Source organism: Erigeron canadensis, chromosome 8 (genome assembly GCF_010389155.1).
Source record: "Erigeron canadensis isolate Cc75 chromosome 8, C_canadensis_v1, whole genome shotgun sequence".
Classification (NCBI taxonomy): Eukaryota; Viridiplantae; Streptophyta; class Magnoliopsida; order Asterales; family Asteraceae; genus Erigeron; species Erigeron canadensis.
The window spans coordinates 966,715-988,962 of NC_057768.1; the positions used below are offsets into that span (position 1 = coordinate 966,715).

The 22,248-nt window shown below is 34.6% G+C and overlaps 1 protein-coding gene across 1 annotated transcript; it reads left to right on the top strand.

Moving 5' to 3' along the window:
* Positions 1–4,796: 4,796 nt before the first annotated feature.
* LOC122578360 (protein IQ-DOMAIN 31-like) lies at positions 4,797–10,276 on the top strand. Its single transcript, XM_043750308.1, has 7 exons — positions 4,797–4,864; positions 5,377–5,474; positions 6,288–6,560; positions 6,882–7,082; positions 7,203–7,271; positions 7,366–8,374; positions 9,915–10,276. Exons 2-7 carry the CDS (start codon positions 5,400–5,402, stop codon positions 9,938–9,940), a joined length of 1,653 nt encoding a protein of 550 aa, XP_043606243.1. The 5' UTR covers positions 4,797–4,864; positions 5,377–5,399; the 3' UTR covers positions 9,941–10,276.
* The last annotated feature ends 11,972 nt before the right edge of the window (positions 10,277–22,248 follow it).

The window sequence follows — 22,248 nt, forward strand, 5'->3', positions numbered from 1 at the left end:
TCAAATGTAAGAAACTTTGAACGAATGTCTATAGTAGGAAATAACTAAAGTTGTGTGTATTGTATGTAAACAACTTTGAAATAATGTTTATTGTATGTAAGAATTTCGTTTTAACCAATTACAACCTGACAAGTGGCACCTGTATATGGTTGCCACGTATATTTTCTTACATACAATAAACATTTTTTCAAGTTGCTTACATACAATACATATAACTTTAGTTTTTTTTCTATTATAGACATTTGATTAAAGATATTTACATTTTAGGAAACTAATCCCTAACAAAAATAGTCAAAATGCAATTATAATTTACTCAAAAATAATACCAAATATGTATTTCATAACAAAATATAGGTTTTAAAGTTCACAAATAAAAAAAATTAACATTAAAGTATCATAAAAATAATTTTAAAAAAAATCAAAATTTATTTTTTGAAAATACTGGAATACCGGTATGGTAATACCGGAAAATACCAGGAATACCGGAAATATCGGCCGGTATTGAATAGTGAAAATACCGGACTTAAAATACCGGCGTGGTCTCCGGTATCGGTAATACCGGTTATACCAGCCGGTATTTACCGGTATTTAAAACATTGCTTTGCTCCGAGCCGTTACATGATAGGGATCGTTGCGGGCAAACAAAACCACGTGAATGGGGTTGATTCAAGTTCTTATATTATCACAAGCCAAGCTAGCTAATTCAAGAACTTCTGTTATGCGCGACACTGATGTTTCTTTTGAATATCCTCCTTGTAATATGGCAGCCCGATCCGATGATCTAGCTAGAATATTCCTAGCTAGAATATTCGTAATATCATGCATGCATGTGATATTTTAAGTAGTAAATCATGATATTTTTAGGTAGAAAATTGCATTTACATAATAATAACATAAACAAAAAGTATTTCTAAATTAGATTTAATGTATATTTTATTTATAAAAAAAATTATTACTATAACAACAATGACTACTATACATACAAAAATAAATAGTTTAACAACATAAATTGATTATTATAATAGAAAGCATGAACATATATTAGCGTAATTTTAGTAAATGTTAACCAAAAAGCGAAGCACAATTAATCGGCTTATTCAGGTGACCGAAATCAACAGTTCAAAGTTTGAAGCTAACTGAATTGAACTGAAAAAATGGTTTAGAATTACTAGTTAACCGAACTAAATTGTTTTTAGCCCTAGTAAGGATTAATTTATTAAGAGATAAATGTTTATTTCGTATATCTCAAAATCTTAACTTTCCACATATATATAAGAGTTAAAATCTTTATATAGTAGTATAAATATAGAAGTATAGATACGTTTAAGGACCTAAAAATGTCAACATACCCTTTCGTATGCATACAATTGCATTGTGTATTAATCCCCCGTCTCAATTTAAATGTCCAAGTTTGACTATCCAAGTCTTTCTTTCGCATGTTTGACAATTAATATCATTGTTTGTGTTTTATAATACTTGGCAAAAGTTATATCAATACATTTAAAACTTAATTGATTCATATATATAACATCAAATATTTACATAATATAAATAGAAATCTAGACGTGAAAAGTTAAACAAGAAAGACTCAAAATATCAAAAGATAACATTTAAATTGAGACGGAAGAAATAATTTTGTAGCAACATGTGACATAATGAACTTTCACAATTTACAAATATGATACTTTTGATCAAACTCTAACGAATATAAAGACAAAATTTTGTTCACATAGTTACAAAACTTCATCTTTTAACGGTCAAATTTTCCAACCATGTTGACAGGTTTTTTCCATATATTTTATAATACAAACTGTGGTTATATTTATTATTAATTTCTTTGTTATTATATAATCAATTTTTTTAAATATTATCTATAGCATAAGATTTTGATGAATTTATTTTAAAGATGTTGAAGAAAAAAATAAATAAAAATATATAAAGAAAAATACATGATAAATGAGTATTTCATTAGTACAAGTGAGTGAGTGACTAAAAAAAAGACAAAAAAGTATTTTAAAATTTAAAAAATTATATATACATATCTAAAATTCACTATGTGGGTTTCATACGTGAGTTTACCTAAGGTCTCGAGTTCGAGCCTTGGGGTTTTCATCTCAGAGGTATTTACTAATGAGAAGGGGGTTGGAGGTTCAGAAATATCTAGTTAAAATTGTTCCCAACACGTTTGAATCAAAACTCTTTTTGTAAAAATAAAAGTTTATCTAAGTCGATAAATGAAATATCTTTTAGAAAATGAAAATAACTTATTATTTTTATTAAATATTAGCTTAAAAATTCTTATAAAACTTTATAAATGTAACATGCGGATTTTACTTGTCCTTTCCTTTAATCTTATTTCTTGATTTTTTTTTAGATGTCATCATCATATTGTTAAAAATATTTTTAGGTTAAGAGAAATATTATTTTCTTTAAAAAAAAATAATGTTTAAGAAAAAGACAACAAGGGGTGGAATCGTGCCGATGCATTTGTTTTGTTTTATAGTCCCATAAATATTACTGCTTGCCCATCTCAACAAACTTTACCAACCCCCTCCCCCCCACCCCACACCCAACACACACAATGTCTGCGTGTATGTTTGGCCACTAACAAGATTTTAGGAATACAATACTTCAAAAGTTACAATTCCAATTCATATATAAATTTAACGTAAATGTAAATATGTTAAACGCATTTGCATTTATATATGTAATAATACCGAAATTAATTAATTTTGGGTTAATCAATGACATCCATAGATTAAAAACTGTCATCCATATCCATTTCATAAAACATTAATATCTAATTCACATTCAATATTTATCTACATAACGTCATTCATATCTTGTAATAATAGATCGGATCGGGTGGATATTCATTAGATCGGAATACCGTTACTAATCCCTAGCAATTAATGACAAAAGAATTCGCCTATAAAACTCGGTAAGTAACTCGAAATTTCATATGAATCGAAGTAGTTTACAAACATATAGACAAATTGTTTATCGGCGACAATTATGAAAATGACTTCTTCAAAATTTTCAGCCCTTTTTATATTTGCTATTTTTCTTTCGAGTAAATCACTATATCCTTTAAGGCATGTTTGTTTTCTTTCTTTTTTTTTCACATTCATTCACAATTGATCATAAATATCATTTTCATTTGTTTTACAGGTATGATGAACTTTTCTCAAATTTCGCTCGCATTTAGTGATCGTCCTGAATGTCATGGCCCCAAAGAATGTTTTTGGACTCGTTGCCAGCCACTCAGTTTTCCTCTTTGTGTTAGAGGTCGTTGTGTTTGGATTAATGTGAATGATGTACCTCCAATGACTACCAATCATGATTAAGACATCAAAGTTAACAAGTGCACCATGATTTTCAATAGTTATATCTCTAGAGTTTGTGTACTTGAATATGTTGTTCGATGAAGTTTATTTAAAGTAAAAGCTACATTTAGCATCCTTGAATATTATCACCAATCGATGAAGTTTATTTAAAGTAAAAGCTACATTTAGCATCCTTGAATATTATCACCAATCATGTGTTTCGGTAACATTTTGTTTCTGTATGACATCTATATTCATATTTTCAAAGAATGAAAATTCAAAAACCTACAATCATACTTGAGTATGTGAAAATCTTCATACACTTTTTTTACTAAAAATAAATAAATAGATATATATATATATATATATAATTTAAAAACACATAAAATAAAATTTTCATTGAACTTTTTACTAAAGTCTTGATGGATCGAAACACCTTGTTTATGGTCCAGACAAGGAGAATAAATGTGTTAAGTTATCTTTTAAAGTTGAAACAGCTAGGACTTTATTACTCATTATTATTTTTATGTAAGTGGTAACATACGAATTGTAAGTGGTAACATATGAATTTAAACTTGCCCTAAGGGCTGTATTTAGTAAACCCTTTTTTGTTATTAATCTTTCAGATTTTTACTTTTTTATTAATTGAAGCTTGCGTTGAAAACATATATATTGTTCACTGAATTTGTATGAGTAAATTTCCAACAACCGTATTATAGCAATCAACAACCACCACATCGTTGTATCGCCATAAAAAGTCAATATCCTATCAACCATCACTATAGTGAAGCCCATTCACCAAAAAATTGCATTTGCATAAAAATAACATAGAAAAAAGTATTTCTAAATTAGATTTAATGTATATTTTTATTTATAGAAAAGATATCGATATAGCAATAATGACTACTATAAATACAAAAATATATAGTTAACAAAATTGACTATTATAATGGAAAACTTGAACTTTATATAAGCTATATTTTAGTAAATGGTTAAACAAAAAGCAAAGCACAGTTAATTGACTTTTTTAGGTAACCGAAATCAACGGTTCAAAAATTTTTAAGACAACCGAACTGAACTCGAGAAAATTGTTCAAAATTTAAAGATAATCGAACGGTTTTAATGTATTATATGAATATAATTTCTTTTCTTCTCCTCCTATATCTAATCTTATCATTTATTTTCCTATATAATTATAAACCCGAGAATACAATGTTAATCGTCTCTTGATTTTTTAAATGTCATTGTAGTATTATTAAAGTATATTTTTAGGTTAACGAATTAGAAAAAATATCAATTTCTTTTAAAAAAATAATGTTTAAGAAAAAGACAGCGGGGGTAGAATCGTGCCGTTGCATTTGTTTTGTTTTATAGTCCCGTAAATATTAACTCCTTGCCCATCTCAACCAACTTTACCAATAAAAACTCTTCACGAGTAAACAACCACCCCCCCCCCCCCCCCCCCCCCCCCACACACACACACACACACACACACATGTGTGTGTATGTTTGGTCACTAATACCTTGTAGTTTTCCAGGTACATTTGTAGATCTGAATTACCTTGTGCTTTAATTTTGTACTTAAATTTAAAACAAATGTTATTATTACTTATATATGTTTGTATGTATTGTAATTGTATGTTGATATAATGATTAATTAATTGTACTTATTTCTCCTTACTTGGCATGTATGTGTTCCGGTTTCAAATTTTGCAATTTTTTTTTTTTTTTTTTTTACATCCGGTAAATAAAAAATTTTTTTGCGAAAGTTTAACTAGATCTATATGTGTTTTACCTGATATATATATATGTGCTAAGGATAAAGGATCTATGTGACATTGTGACATTCTAGTTATTTATGTCGAATAGGGGCCTTTTTTTGTCGAGGATTATTTTTCGGCAAGTTTGTTATGAGAAAAAAATATAGATTGTAATTTGAATGAATGAAAAATATATTGGGTTTGAAAGACTTAAATTCAGTTTTTAGTAAGCAGATCAGGTAGTAGAATCATGTTTTTAGTAACCGAAAGTACATTTCTGAATCATGCAGAGATTTGAAGGCTTTTGTCAACTATGGGGAAGTCTCCCGGAAAGTGGATCAAGACTGTGATTTTTGGGAAAAAGTCGTCGAGATCTAATCTCTCTAAAGTAAGAAAAGGATGTTTAGTGCCATTACTTGTATATGTATTATATATATATGTGAGTCTGTTACTCTGTTCTTGTTATGGATGTCATGATTTAGTACCTATATTAATTGTGAATTCTGGAAACATGTGTTGAGGGTCTTCTCATTCGCAGGGTATATATATATATATATTATATATTTGATATAGGCTTTGCTAGGATGTGTGCTTGCTGAATTTTCTTCATTGGTGTCGATGTACCTGCATTTATATATATTTCTTTTGGGTAAATGGTTACCCCGGCATTTATATGTATTTTCCGATCCCCTGCAAGCTCAAATCTGCTTATACAATTGAACATTGTATGTTGACAATACATTTTTCAAAATTTTTCTCGTAAGTCATGATCACGCTTCATGTTCCAGAAGTAGTTATCTTGTATTATCTTTGCTTTCACCTAAGAACAGTTATTAATGACTTTATCAAGATCCATGAAGATTATTGTGCCCTGTGCTTGTTATTTCTCTCCTTCCCTTCAAGCATGTACTGTACACACAAATACACATAATACTGTTTTATGAACAATGACATGAGAAGATATATGTATTGTTCATCTACATGGTCAGTTGTCGATCTGTTAACTTGAAAGGAACAACCAATCTGCTTTATGCCATGAGTCGGCACACCTCATACCCTTTCCAAACCCCAAGATGGTGATGGGAAGCTTATAGGGTTGTTCTCGAGTATCTACCATTTGAAACAAAAAATAGTAACTTATCTCTCTCAAGGGATTGACAAATAACAAACTGGATCCTTATTTCTTCTTTGTTTCTTGAAGGATGCTACTGTAGACAAAAAGACACGTGTCACTGCCAAGGCACCATCAAAGCATTTTGATGACAATGCTATGGTGATTTCAAGCCCAGTGCCTCCTGTTATGCATGACAGTGGAGAACGCACTGAATTAAAAAAGACCTCCAGTGCCAACCTAACAAGCGATATAGTTGAAATTGTGACAAGTCCCGTGGGATTGAATACTGTAAATGAAGACGAGTTAAGAAGACTAGAGCAAGCTGCCATAACGACACAGGCAGCTTTCAGGGGCTACATGGTAACGCTCTCTCACTTTATCAGTTTATCTTGCATTTGTTAGAAAAAAATGCTGGCTAGAAGTTGTATTTAATGTGCTGCTTGCTGCAAAATACATTTAGCACTCAAATTGTTGATGACTATCTGCATCCTATATTTTGTAGCTAGATATAAGGTGATGGAAATGTCATACTCATTCTATCTGTGTTGTCGTTTCAGTTTCTTGCCTGGTTACGTTATCCTTCTTAGATCTTAGAACTTTTTTGGCATTCTACACTTAACTTGTACTCTTACATTTTAATCTCTGGGGTACATATACTGATATGATTAACTGCATGTGAAGGCTCGTCGGGCATTTTGCGCTCTCAAGGGCATCATAAAGCTGCAAGCCCAAGTTCGTGGTCGATTGGTTAGAAGACAGGCTGTTGCTACCTTGAGTTGCATGCGTGTAATTGTTGAGTTTCAGGCAATCGCTCGTGGCCGAAGGGTCAGACTTTCTGGTGATAGCTGTCACGTGCTTCAAAAAAACACTCAAAGAGAACATGTAACTCACCTCTGCTTTTACTGTATCATGTACTATTCTACGTGCTTCCGATGGACAGTATTTCTTGTTCCATATTAAATAATCATTTGTTTGTTTGTTTTTTTTTCTTTTTTTTATAAGAAACACGCAGATTTGCTTAAAACATCTCTTCAATCAGAAAAGTTATCAACAAATGCATTTGGCACTAAGGTATCATCAAATATACACATTATCGTCTTAGAGATATTATAATTATCATTCTTATATCTTGACAAGTTGACATTTACTTTCTTTCTGACTTTAGCTTGTTGCTTCATCTGGTACTACCACTCCCTTAAGCATCCAATATGATCCAGTTGACTCAAATTCAGTGAGAAAATGGCTAGAGCGTTGGTCATCTTCCCACTTTTGGGAGCCAGTTCCCCTCCCTAAAAAAGTTCCTGATTCAAAGCCTAAACGAAAGCCGATAAAGTTGCAATCTGAAGAAGCAGAACTTGGGAGGCCAAAGAGAAGTGTCCGTCGAGTTTCTGGAGCAAATCTGGAGGGTAATACGGCAAATCCCTCTGAAAATGAAAAACCAAAGCCTACTTTCAGGAAGGTGTCTAGTCACCAAATAGAGTCACCTCAGGAGCAATCTCATAGTGAACTCGAGAAGGTGAAACACAACCTAAGGAAAATTTCAGTATCAACCTCCCGGCCTTCAGAAAAGTCAGAAAGTGCAAATGTTAAGTCTTCAAATGTTGATGCTTCTGAACAGGATAGGGAGCCTTTTGAAAAAGTAAACAATTTAATTGGTGTAATGACTGAAGCGCCCGAGCCTGAAGCACTTCCTGTTCAAACTCGAGAGGAGGATACAGTTAAACCACAAGATGCTTTGCAAAATGATCACCATCTTGTTGACCCATCAACTGTAGAAACCAATGTGAAGGCTGAGACCATGTCTAATCTGCCATTAGATTATCCGCCATTAGATTTGGAGATAAATGGCAAGGAAGATAATTCTAAAGAAAATCAGAAAACAAGGAGGAGAAAGTCTTTTCCAGCAAAACAGGAGCCTCCTGAGAGTGTACTGCAAACCGCACCCACTTTACCAAGCTATATGGCAGCAACTGAATCGGCTAAGGCCAAACTTAGAGCACAGGCAGTGGCCAAAGCAGCAGAAGATGGAGTTGAAAATGGTTTCATCAGACGGCATTCTCTGCCATCTTCCACTGGCAAACTGAGCTTGCAGTCGCCTCGAGCTCAGAAGCCTTTACAAGGCAATGCCAAAGGATGGACTAGAAGTAACAAATCCCAGATATCTGCTAGAGACGGTAAGCTTACACATATTTTTTTCCTATACGTTTTAATATTTTTTTTCTGTAATGCAATTTTTTGGCATAAAGGTGGGTTAGGCGGTGGGTCAAAATGGGTTGGTTTTATTATGGTTCGGAACTCAAAACAGAATGGGTTGACCCACAAATACTTTCTCTGTCCAAATTTTGAACATTTTTCATGAAATCTAACGCGTTAAAAAGATAATAACACAATATATATTATTGCAATGATCCATTTTTTAATAAAGCCATTTTAGAAGGTTGTATACCTGTATGCAAAATACACTTTGTGCAATTCTTTCAGCAGTTCAACTCACTTGATATTGTTAAAAATGATTCTGTTCATTTTTACTGGAATCCTAGATAGAAAGGAAACTATAACCTAAATCCCAGACTACTCCTAAGTGGGTGAGAATTGTCACCTCGAGTTCTTTTTGAAAAATATACTTATGTCACAGTGGGGCTATATCTTGTTGGAGTCTTTTATTCCAACTACATTCCCGACATTCCTTCCATCTGAAAACGGCATATATTTTCAACTTTGATATTAATCTTGTTACCACCTAAAGCCAGTTAGTTCTCATCAGGTTTTAAGTTAACCATCACATTTTGGACATCAATTCTGAAGTTGAAATTGATCATTTTGATCTTAAAGCTTTTCTTGTGGAACTGATCATGAAATAGGGATGGCAAAGAAACCCGTACCCGACGGGGAAATCCGAAACCTGACATATTTGGGCCGGGTTCGGGTCTGGTTTTGCGGGTTTTGGACCGGGTATGGGGATGGTTTTTAAAATTTTCACGGGTTCGGGTCCGGGGATGGTAGTTGATAAAAACCCACATACCCGACTCGTATACCCGAAACCCGTACCCGTATACACGGCCCGCATGGATTTGAAAATGCTTGATATGTTGATTTATGTTTTGTCAGATTCTTTATAACTTAATCTTTTATTTCCTAGTTTGTTCTCAATAGGAATAACCAAACGCCACATATAATCAAATTTTTACAGTATTATATTTTTAACTTTCTGTTTTATCAAACCAACTTCTTTGATTCTTATGATGTTTTATTATCAAGTTTTGAAAGCGAGAGATTTTAATCAATCAGAAGACTTTATACTTCTTTATATTTAGAACAACCATCTTTATTAAATCAATCAAAAGGCCTTAAATCATGTTCAATGTATTGTGATTAAAATAAGTTGGAAACTTGAAATGTTGGAAGTTCATAACTGTTCGATTCTTAGAATTGGTAGTTTATGAGTGACTAATAATGGGGATCCCCGATACCAGCGGGGAAACCCGTTACCCGATAGTTAGCAAGTAAACGGGACCCGTTGGGTTTTGGGCCGGGGTTTTTTAATCGGGTCCGGGTCCGGGATTACTTAAACCCGGCCCATACCCGACCCGTTGCCATCCCTAATCATGAATCAAGCAAACTTGAGTGCTGTGCCGTGTGTTCTTTCCTCATGTTAATTTTACCTTTAAAAGTTAGACCTGACTACATTAATTAGAACCTTTTTTTTAATCTCAGATAAGATTACTGGCTGGAAGAGGTGAATGGTGGAATTTAGCGAAGAGTTGGAGTGGTGAGGTTAGACCATGTCACGCAGCTTCTCTAGGTGTCTTTTTGTGCAAACTCGTGTTGTGGTACATTATTAGACGTTTTCGGTAAAGGTACATTATTAGATGTTAAGAAATAACTTATAGGCTTTTAGCGGGTTGTTTCGTCTATTTTCTTCCGCCTTTCAAGTGTCATTAGCAAATGTCTGAATGTATAGTGATGGACCCACAGTTTGTTTTGGAGAGCTAGTTGAAAATCATTGATGTATTTCATTTATTTGGTTTTAACATTATGGATGTGGGATATAATACATAGCTGACTATTAGGACCTAGTCACTTGATTTTTGGTAGTCTGGTTAATAGTGTATTTTTAGCTTTTCTTACATATTCTGATATTACTATAGAGCACGATTGTAATGATACCTTTTTCAAAAGGAAAGTGATATTTGTATCACAAATATGGATATTTTACCTCATAGTATAACTTTTAGACGAAAGCATGTGTTTGGTAAATAAATCAAAACTAGTGTGTTCAAAATGTGTATGTCATTGAAAAGAACATAACAATACCTGTTTGTGTAGTTTATAAAAATGAAGTAATAGACTACTCTATCAAAGTTACCAATAGTGGGTTAATGAGCTAATGGAAACTACTAACATATCAATGTAAATATCTATTTAAAAATGCACATAGTTAGGGTAAAGGGTGTGGGCGGTATCAACTATCAAGCCACGGTACACAATTTGGTATGTGGCATACCCACTCCCTAGTAAGCGGCAATCGACTAGTGTTTTCTGAAACCACGATGCCCTCTCCGGCTCCCCCCTCTTTTTCAAAAAAGTGGGTCACTCGCTACATACACATCATTCGGTTCATCATCAAATTCTTCCATTTTCAACCTTTTATCGATATTACAACTTACAAGCAGTGCTCTCACAAGATGGGATTCATCAACTTCTGTGGAGGTCAAATCTACAACTTCAAAAAAAAAAAAATGTCATCCATTTTTTTTTTGTATAATGTAAATAATGACATGAACCACAGTTCTTCCAAAAACGACTGGTCACGTAGTTAATTCAGCAAGTATTATCATTTGATCGTTTATGGATGGTGAAGTTCTTTGACATTAGAGCAAATGATCAGTCTTGTGAACCCCCGGAAGAAGGTATAGATCTAGTGAATGTGATTTCTAGATTGCAACTCACAAACCTTCAGTAACTGTAGGTTTTATCTAATCTAATACATGTATTAAATTACAAAATTTACAATGTATATTTCATGGTTACTGTTTGAGATTTTATGGAGTGATCCACATTCACAACCTAATTCAGATAGTGGCCCAACCAAGAATTCTGGATGGAACTTGGAACCCCAAACAAATTAAGGACACAAAAAAATCTACCCAATTAAGGACACAATATCTACCCAAACAAATAACATAGTAAAGAAGTCAAATAACATAGTGTATCAAGCACACACACACAAAAAAAAACATTCTGGTAGCATAATCTAGATTTAACTCCGGACATTTGGGTTATTTGGATTTTAAATTATAGTCCTATATCAGGAATAGCAACCTAAAGCAACGAGACCATCTATGCAAATGTAGAAGTTGCCATCTTTCATCCCCATGCTAAATTCCGTCGGCTGTGTGGGCCGCGGGTGCCTTACCTCATCATAAAGCTCTGGTGGTAAACCTGAATCAACGGCCGGATGAAGAGCGGCATTTGGTCAAGTATCTTTTCAACCTTAGATGGCCCCTTATAAAAAGCCCCCTCCGGCCTGCTTTCCTTTATATGTTTCAACCAGTATGGTTCTGCCACAACACCTCCAAGATATTCAGCCGCAATAATATGATACTTTTAGCTTGAATCTGTAAGCCGGTCACTTTGCCATCTGCTTACGTGTTCTTATATGCAATATTTGAGGGGGAGAAAAAAGCTAGACTGCATGTTTCTAGGGGGAGTTTGTAGATTTTTTATCTGTGTGCCTTAATGAATATTTCTAGGGGGAGTTTGTCCGTATTTCTTTGTCTTAAGTAATTTCCTTAAATTTCTTTTAATTTTCGCTTCATGACACCTAAAACCCATTTAAAAAAAAACCGGGTCAAACCAAACCCGGTCAAATCCCGGTTTTGACCACTATAAATACCCCTCCTTGACCCTCACTTGACTTTTTCTAAAAACTTTCTAAGTTTTTCTTTCCTTCTTTAAAACCGGCTTTCTCTCAATCCCGGTATTAGTTCACTTTATCGAAACTCGGTATTATATCTTTTATTAAAGGAATCCCGGTATTAGTTCATCTATCAGGCAAAACCGGCTTTCAGGTATAATCATTCACTATTACCGGCTTTCATTTCTTTGTACTTTCTATTACCGGGTTTCAGTACTTTCAATGCTCTAATACCGACTTTGCTATCCTTTGATACTTTAATACCGGTTTTCATATCTTTTGATATTGTAATACCGGTTTTCATATCTTTTGATACTTTAATACCGGTTTTCATATCTTTTGATACTTTAATACCGGTTTTCATATCTTTTGATACTTTAATACCGGTTTTCATATCTTTTGATACTTTATTACCGGTTTTCATAGTTTTTCATGATTTTATTTTTCCAGGGGTGATTATTTGACTCTTACGTGATCTTCTTGTGTCATTTATCTTAGTCGCGTACTCTGGTATCTTATTTTTTCCTATTTCATTTCTGATTTACTTTATGCTTAATTGTTATGTGATTATTCTATGTGCAATAATTGCTTTACATGTGTATTTATCATTTATGAGTGCTTAACTGCTTATATCGTGCTTTGTTTGTATTATATGGATTGTCTATCTTCGCAAGTGCATCGATATCAAGTATTTATTTGATATCTTGATGCTTTGCAAATACCGGTATTGGTTCTTAAAATACTCATTTTTATAAAATGTTACTCTGTCCAAAATTTTTCTAAACCTATATCAGTCTTTCAAATTGCTTAAAGATTTATATTTATTCCTGACTTCACAATAAAAATGATTTTTCATCATCGTATCTTATTCTTAATAAGATTTCACCATATTCACATCGCTGTGTTCTCTCATCATTTCATTTGTGATCAATCTAATGTTCATAAATCTATCTGAGTTTACACATATTGGTTGCCACATTTCTTCTTGCTTATATTGTTGATTATACATCTGTTTTCTCTAAGAAGTAAGGTATTGAACGCCTTGATGTGCTACCTTTAAATCTTTTGTGAAAAAGGTTGTATAATCATTCTTATTTTTCAAAACATACTTTTGTCCATCTATCATACATCGGGTTTCCTTTAGAAGCAAGATATTGAACGCCTTGATGTACTATCTTTACATCTTTTGTGAAAAAGGTTGTATAATCATTCTTATTTTTCAAAACATATTTTTGTCCATCTATCATACATCGGGTTTCCTTTAGAAGCAAGATATTGAACGCCTTGATGTACTGTCTTTGCATCTTCTGTAAAACAGGGTGTATGATCAATTTATTTTACTTTCTACCTCAATAAACTGAACTTTTCACTATCTTACATTGCTTTTCCTTAAGAAGTAAGGTATCGAACGCTTTGCTGTACTACCTTTACATCTTTTGTGAATAAACAGTGTAAGATGAATCATTTGTGAATAAATTAACCTTGGAAACAATGTTTCCCATTCGTATTCTTGTTAATTTCAGAATGGAGTTTCTTCAAGATGGTGCTACAGAACAAATGACAAATAATTTTCGACTTATGATTCCGTTTACATGTCCATTTGGAATTATCCCGGTTATGCTTACATATCACCCAATGATTAATGTTTTCACCATCACCGCCGAAGGCATTGAAGAGGAACTACTGTTTCAAATGTGGCGAACCATCGAATTCGTTCCCGCAAGAGGAAGAGCAAGTCCATTCTTTCGTTTCTCTCTTCAAACAACAGATGGTGCTTCTCAGCAATTTAAGTTCAATCTCAATGATTTCCGTACTATTTTACAATTTCCTGCTGCTGACTCAAGACCGGGAGAAACAAGTTTTGTTGAAACTCCACCAACACTTGAGATGCTACATCGAGTTCATGATTTAGGTTATGATGGAGAACTTTCTGCACTTAGTAACATTAGAAAGAAGAACTTTCATCCATTATGGCATACACTTTGCTCCATCATCAACAACTGCTTGTCACCATCTCGCAAAGGTCAAGATGATTTCACAAAGGCCACACTTGCATATCTTTTTGGAATTGCTTTCAATGTACATCTGGATTTTGCTGCAATTGCATTTGATCATCTTCGACTACAAGTAAATGGAAAGTTCATGGCCAACAAGAAATACATTGCTTTTATCTGTTTCTTGTCTGTCATTTTGGAGCACTTTGTCAACAACAACGACAACATTCAACAATTTCCCGCCTCGAGACGTGCATTCATTTCAAGCTTCCGAAGTGTATATACCAACAACAGGATTGAATTCATTGATTTCATGCCTATTCCTGAACCTCTGCTTCGCCAGGTGCCATTAGATAATCCTGATCTCAGGATTTACAGAGAGTATTTAGACGAGTGTATGGCTGCTCAACGCCGAGTTGTGCCTTCCCCACGCCCGTATAGGTCGCCAAAAGAGGGTCATAGGTCTAGGAAAATAAAAGAGGGGTCTGGAGATGTTTCGGCACCTGGCTTATCTGTTCCTTCCTCTTCTGCAGCCGACATACCTGAATCATCTGCTCCACCAAGTAAGAAACATAAGTCTCATCGCCACAAATCAAAATCTAAATCAACAACTCTGGCTTTCACTGCTCTTTCTCCACTAACTCCTTCATCTTCGTCTTCTGAAACTCTTTCTTCACCATCTTCATCATCAACTACTGCAAGGCAACCCCCAATTCCAAACTTTATTGTCTGTGTGAGAACTCCTCTTTTACCAATTCCTGAGGAATCTCATGAAGAACAGTCTTCATCACATCATGATGACATTCACGATGATCTTCCTTTGAATGATGTTTTGTTTGATATTTCGGAGGAACAAGGTGGTCCTGAGGGAGAGGTCGAAAAACAAAATGGAGAGGATGTGTGGTCCGGGTTAGGAATAGGGCATAAAGAAAACGATGGCCCTCCGATAGTTGAACCAACTAACCGGGATGCCACCACTAGGATAGAAGCCGAGGACTCCCCAACCTCGCATATTACACCTTCTCGCCACTCTGGATCCTCTCAACAGGATCCAGTTTCATCATTGCACAGGCACCAACCGCATCCACTATCGACTCCTCATTCGGAGGATGTTGATATTGAAGTAGTGGAGACTTCTGCCTCTCTCCCAACTTCAGTTGCTCACACAATTGAGTCTAGATCCCCTAGGACACATATTTCTGAGCACGCACATTCTTTGAATGTTGCTTCAACAGACCGAGAGTCAGTGGTTCCACCGTCTCAAGGAGTGTCTGGAAGTCCTGTTTATGTGTTCATACCACAAGTAACCTTGACAGGCGCTGTAGAGTTGAGCTTTGAAGAAGCAAGGCATGCGTTGCATTTTCGATGTAAAACTCCCAGTCCAACGGGCTCTCTAGGAGACTCCGGTAGTCCCACCAACCGGAACATTGTGCTCGGCATTCGTGCTAAGTCAATTCGTTCTGCAACAACCAATGTCGAGCAATCGCTTCATAAATCATTGGGAAGCCCTGGTGGCTCACACCATTCAGGCCACACTGTAAACCCAATGGAGCCTACAATTGTGACAACGACATCTACATCGGTCATTCAAGGTCTTCCTCTATCCCCCGAAACAAAAGCCGAAGTGCTCCGCATTGAAAAAGGCAGAGCTGTCGCCATTCCTTCGGTTTCACGCTATCAGCCTCCAGTTATCTCCGAAAGAGTTAATATTCCCATTAATCAAGAAGAGCGTGAAGTTGTTGCAGCCTTAGATGCTCATGGCCTCCTTCATCAAAGATATACTAATCCTCGCCCGCCAAAACCAACTTTACCATTTGAACCATCTTCGCCACATTCATCACCTTCTTCCTCTTCTTCCGATTCACTACCAAAGAAACTTTCTGGACCCATGCCTCCCGAAAGCCGAGCAAATCTTGATTCTCTCTATGATTCTCTTCTTGCTAATATTATTTCACTTGATGGACAAACTGACTCGTACGATCTTGCAATCCAAGCTTCAATTCAAGCTCGCTTTGATCATATGCACCAACTCAAACTTATTCAAGATCAAGCAGCTCAAGATCTGTTTTTAAAAGAGGCACAACTCGAAGCAGCACTTAAAAGAATAACCGAGCTAGAAGCTTCTTGTAGAACAACTGCATACTGAAGAAGTTAATGTTGAAGAGTCAGTGGCTGGAGCTAGCACTGCAACAGATGTTATTTGTGACTCAGATATAAGAGATGATGCTCAGTCTTGAGGCTTCGATTTTGATCCCTCCGTTATTATTGAAGATGTTAATGATGAGTCTCAAGATTTTGATGATGATTTTGATTTTGGAGGCAATGATATTGATCCTAATGATGACAATGATTCCTCTGATAATGACGATCGTCCTCCCCCAAGCTTTGATAACTACCCAAAAGTCCCTCAACCAAAACCCTCACTCAACCAATTGAACTTTGACCAACTCATTCACCATCTCAATCACCCTCAAATTCATGTCAACCCTAGAGCACCACAAGTTCGGATTAATGAAGGAGGCTTTCGATCAAATGAAAGAAGTAGAATCAACTATCTTACCATTCATCCTCATTTGTTCAGATAGACAAAATTCCTTGAAGAAAAGGTTTCTCAAATTTCTCTAAAAAACAAGAGCTGAAAAAGATCAACATTGATGAACTAAGAGCAAGAAGAGCATACGAGCTTGATCATCAAAGAAAGAAGTACTTAGAAGATCTCATGAAAGCCAAAAGCCACAAAGCATACAAAGTTTGGAAAAACCAGTTCAAGCTGAAAACTGTTGAAGTAATTTGCTTCCACTTCAAAGAATGGCGTGAACCTAGGTTTGCTAGACAGCTAATGTGGTTTGTTGTTAGACGAGAAGACGGGCGTCAGTACATGTTCGGAGAAGCAAGACTTAACCTACTGTCTGGGGATGACTTGATCTTTCTCCTTCACCACTTTGGAAGTAAGCTTGTTCAACAGGATCCTGAGAATCAAGAAGCTTATTATTACGTTGTCAAGAGATATATGGATAGTCTTGTCCTTAGTCAGACTCAAAATGGGCCATCGAAAAGAAGAGAAAGAAAGTTAACCTTACTGTGCCCAATCAAAGAATCCAAGGAATCAATCTGGAGAATTTCAATACTGGTGCTATCTTTGATAATCCGAGAGGATTTGTATTCATTAGTGATCAAGGACACAAAATCTTCATCAGACTTGAAGAACTTTGTAAGTACTCTAATGGGACTTTGAAATAGTGCTTCATAGTTTTTGAAAGCCTCATTGAGTTTGAAGAAAATGTCAAAAAAAGGAAGAGAATTGAAAGGGTGATCAAGAAGATAAAAACAAGATTGGATCACAGAACAAGGTCTAGACGAATTCAAGAAGCAAGATTGCCTAAAGTACAAGAAGGTGTGATTCATCATCCACTGGGGATTTGGGTCAGATATTCACCAAACAATGAGCAAGGACTTCACAACATGCCCCCAGTCAATTTTGCCGACAATATCATCGAACCACCCAATCATCCTGATGATCCAAAATATCACTTTGTGCCTAAGAAATACTGGAAGGAATCAAAACCTTTCTACACGACAAACCTTTCTACACGACAAACCCGAATCATCAACAAAGAAGCGAAATAGACGCCAAAGGAAGAAGAAAAGAGCTAATCGATGATCATTTACAAAACAACACTAAGGGGGAGATTGTTAACTTTATATTTAGTAGTGCATGTTTTGTAAATTAGTATTTGTTATATCCTTAGTGTTTATTATGTTTAGATTAAGGGGTTTGTCTTGTAAATATTCATGTACTGGTTTGTAATTAATGAGGGGTTTTTATTACAATTAGTTTGCATATATAAACCTCTCCACATGTAATGAAATTAACCTTTTAGCCAATTAATTATTCCTTTCTCTAATACCTACATTCCCTCAAATACCTACATTCCATTCCTTATTAAAGGTTCACTACACATTTTAGCATAAATTACAGCATCCTTCTCCATTCCTATTAGCAAGTAAACCGTGGGCCCGTAATGGCTAATCAGCGCCTCTACTTGCTCTAAATTGGGCATTGCTTGCAGATTGGGGTTCAAATTTCTCAAGCAACGGAGAGCCGGCACCTCACCAGTGTCAAAGATATCTCCCACCATACTAGCACCTTTAACAGAAGTCAAAACACGGCGGAGTGTTGTTGTTTCTGGAAGACGACACCGCCGCTCGGGCAACAAGAAGGTAGCCATTAACAAGTTGTCTTAGATTTGTTGACTGAGAATGGTGACCAAAAATGTGGAAGCCATCGGGTACAGACACGGGTTTAAAAAATGACAGACCATCGTTAGTTGAATAATCTCAAAATATATAATATATATAAAAGAGAAAGCTTAATTCATAATTAGAGAAGTATGGACTTTTAAATGAAACTTTTAATTAGAATCATTAGATCAAACGATGATGTCATATACTTTATTTAAATTTTTTTAGATTTAATTTATTTTAATAATCTTAAATTATTATTATTTCCTTATTTAAGTTTGTAGACATTAATAATTATTTTTTTTATTTATATAATTATGGCAAGTAATATTTTTATATTTACATCATTTTTATCTTTAAAATTAATTTTTAATTTTTTTACAATAAAAATTTTCCTTTTTAATGTAATATGTTTTTATTAAATTATATTTTTGTAAAGGATTTTTATCATATAACGAATAAATTTTGGTTATAGGGATTTTTGTATAAAATTTTTTTTTTATCATATAACGTTTTTATTAAATCAATGTTTTGAAAACCAGTCCGGATATTAAACCGACCTTCTTAATAAAGAACTAAAAAACAAATATGGAGTCTATAGTAAGGTATAATGGTATGAAAATTGCAATGATGTTATGAATAATTTTAAGTTAGATTTACACAACATGCGATATATAGATTGATATTTAAATTGCTTAGTAATTTTCGTATATAACTAAGTTATTCGAGCAAAACGTTAAAACACAAGTACAATAACAATGCAGACATATTTGGATGAATGAAAGACATCCAAAGAAACAAAAACCCTACTTAGCGAGACCTCTAATAGATGATGTATCAATTTTTCATTTGTCTGGTCACTGTTAATCGAAATCTAAACAATCACTAATGTAACTTCATGTTTTTTAGTGGTTTAATTCTTACCTGGTTAAATACTTATCAACACATGATATTTATAAAAATTTAACATGTAACTAACTATATATGTTTCCCGCGTATTACGTGGGCAATAATCTAGTTATATGGTAAGTAAGAAGATATATATTGGCAATCTCTAATTCTCCAATGTTTATTATTCCAGTAGCGAAACCACCTGCTTGTGCAATAGCAAACATACAAAAATCGATAAAAATAAAAAATATGGCATTGGATGATCTAAGCACGTAGGCTATAAAAGAAACATACAAACTTTACCAATCTGGATTTTGTATAAAATACATACAAAATCGGAATAAAGGGAAGGGAAAAACAAGAATGCAGCTAGAAGCATGCTGCTTCTAAATATTCCTCCCGTTTTTCAGGTGTGTGAATATAAATCTCTTCACCCCTGAAAATAATATAAATCTCATATATATAGCGTTGTACCCGTGCGATGCAGCGGGAAATAAGAAAAAAACGCCGGTGGTTTGATGGTGGTTTGTGGGGCGGCGACGATGAAAAAGAAAAAAAAATAAGCCGGCGGCAGTGGATGGTTGTTTGATGGTGGTTTTGGGGGCGGTGGTGGATGGTGTTTATGGGGGATAGCGTACATAGAAGGTGGATTGCGGCGGTGGATGGTAGTATTTGGGGCGGTGGTGGATGGTGTTTATGGGGGGAGAAAATTAGAGAAGGGGGGAGGGAGAGAAAATCGAAAATCGGATGAACGTATGTGTGTGTAATGAGCGTGAAAGAGAAAAAAATAGGGTAGTGTAAATTAAGAGAGCATAAAAGACATTTTAAAGGTAGAGATGTATAATATGTATTTGTTATCTGGGATTAAGTCTATTCTCATCAACAAAAGTTTGCTGTTTAAGAATTTGAGGTATAAATATTCCAAGTTTTTGCCGTTTTAATACCAGTTTTTTGTTTTTTTGCCGTTTTTAATACCAGTTTTTTGTTTTTTTGGATAGATAAAGTTACAAATTAGCTCATGTTTTGTGATTAGATCTTATATTTTGCTTGGAATTTCGGAAACATAGCCGGAAGTTGATGGAAGTGGTGTGTTTTTGGGTGGTTTTGTGAAGTGCTACCAAGAATTTGTTTTCAATTGTTTCTACCCAAAAAGATAATAAGAGAGAGAGAGAGGGACAAACGTAGCAGAGGGAGAGTGATATATCTACATCAATTTTTAGCCAACTACAACAATCGCATATATTTTACAGCACAGTATACAACTGTTTAATGCATGGATTGTTGTGAATGGCTAAATTTACTTGTAGATATATCACTTCCGTAGCAGAGATGACAAAAAATAAAATAAAAGAAGTTCAAAGGTTGTGGTCCCCACATATATGTTAAAATAAAAAGAGTTTTGTTAGCAACAGCCCTTAGGGTTGTCAGTAAAAACTAATTGGGTGCATTAAAATTTGTACCTTGGTATTAGAATAATCAAGAGGGCGATTTTTAATATATAATGTACAAATTTTTAAGCATATAATATGTTGTTAGTGACAACCTTTAGGGTTTTTCAAATAAAAAAAAAACATGTATGAAGGCGCTAAAAACCTAGCACGGTTTTTAATCCATATATATAGGAATATATAGAATTCGAGTATATCAGGATTCGATTGCACTATGTAATTGGTGTTTGGAGACACCATGCTCTCTCTCTCTATAAAGCTAAACAAAACCACCCCTAATTCCCTAATAAAAAAAAAGAAACAGGACGAGTTTGGATTCGAAATTGTTTTCTTTTTTAACATCAGGTAAACACCTCCCCAACTTTGTATTTATTAATTTATAATATATATATATATTAGTTAATCGGTGGAATAATCTTAAAGAGTACATTAATATGATGTTGATCGCCGTTTAAGGTACCAGATCCATGGATCTAGGTTGGAACATGTTGGTTGGTATATATCGATAAGTTTGTTTTTTAATTCTTTTACTTTTCTCTTTTATTCCAATTTTTCCAATTTATTTTAAATTAATAAAAACCATGGGCAATGGATGCGGTTGGATGGGTGTAAATAAATATATTTTGAATTGCGTAAATAATTTCGTATTATTATTATTTATATTATTAATTAATGTTAATATTGACCCTACTCTGCTAAGGTATCACCGTGATGACACACCCATCGAAAGTTTTATTCTTCATTACAACGTTAGGAACAAGAAGTTGGCTTTTCTTGCTGAAAAGTGGATTCAGCTTTTGTCTCCCAAAACTTGTCTCAAAGAGCTCTCCCTTGGGATTGATTCGTTTACATTGCCAGATGAGACATTATATGGTCAACATCTAAACATGTTAAGTGTAACTAAACGTGATCCCACAACCAATTCCCTTTGGATCTGTAATAGCAATAATGCGTTGATCAAATGTGTGTTCCTTCGTGTGCTAGACTTGACGCAGGTGAACATAAGTCAACAAGTACTTGATAACTTGTTGTCCAGTTGTTGCTTGCTTGAGATAATTAAGCTTGATTGTTGTCAAGGCTTCAAAACGGCCAAGTTTAAAAATCTTTGTTTTCTTCGGGAACTGGAAATAACTACATTAGAAGAGGATGATTTTTTGGAAATAGATCATGTCCCTAGTCTTCACTTGTTTCGTTACACCTCAATATTGAGCAAGCCCCTGCCCTTCAACTTGGATGCAGTAGGACGCGTGGCACACTTACATATAGCTGGTGTATTCTTTTTTCAACACTATCAAATTGAAGTTCCCTTTTCTACAGAGTATGTTAATCGGAGAATTTCGTTATCACAAGTGCTTCATTGGAGAGGTTGACCATAAGGGTATCAGCGGATGCTGTCAATTTTAGAGGTGGGAATATAGTACCTAGTATCTCGTTTCCCAGCACTGCTCCTGATCAAGTTAAGCTTACATTTAACTGAAAGATTCATGTTAAACTTGGAGCACCATTCACACATGTGTTTATGGACGCTTCAGCTCAAGCTCTAAGTAGTTAATAGT

Excerpts from the sequence above, each read along its gene's own strand:
- LOC122578360 (XM_043750308.1), top strand. The coding sequence starts at position 5,400 with ATGGGGAAGTCTCCCGGAAAGTGGATCAAGACTGTGATTTTTGGGAAA. Across the intron at positions 5,475-6,287 it reads CGAGATCTAATCTCTCTAAA|GATGCTACTGTAGACAAAAA; the intron begins GTAAGAAAAGGA and ends TGTTTCTTGAAG. Across the intron at positions 6,561-6,881 it reads CAGCTTTCAGGGGCTACATG|GCTCGTCGGGCATTTTGCGC; the intron begins GTAACGCTCTCT and ends CTGCATGTGAAG.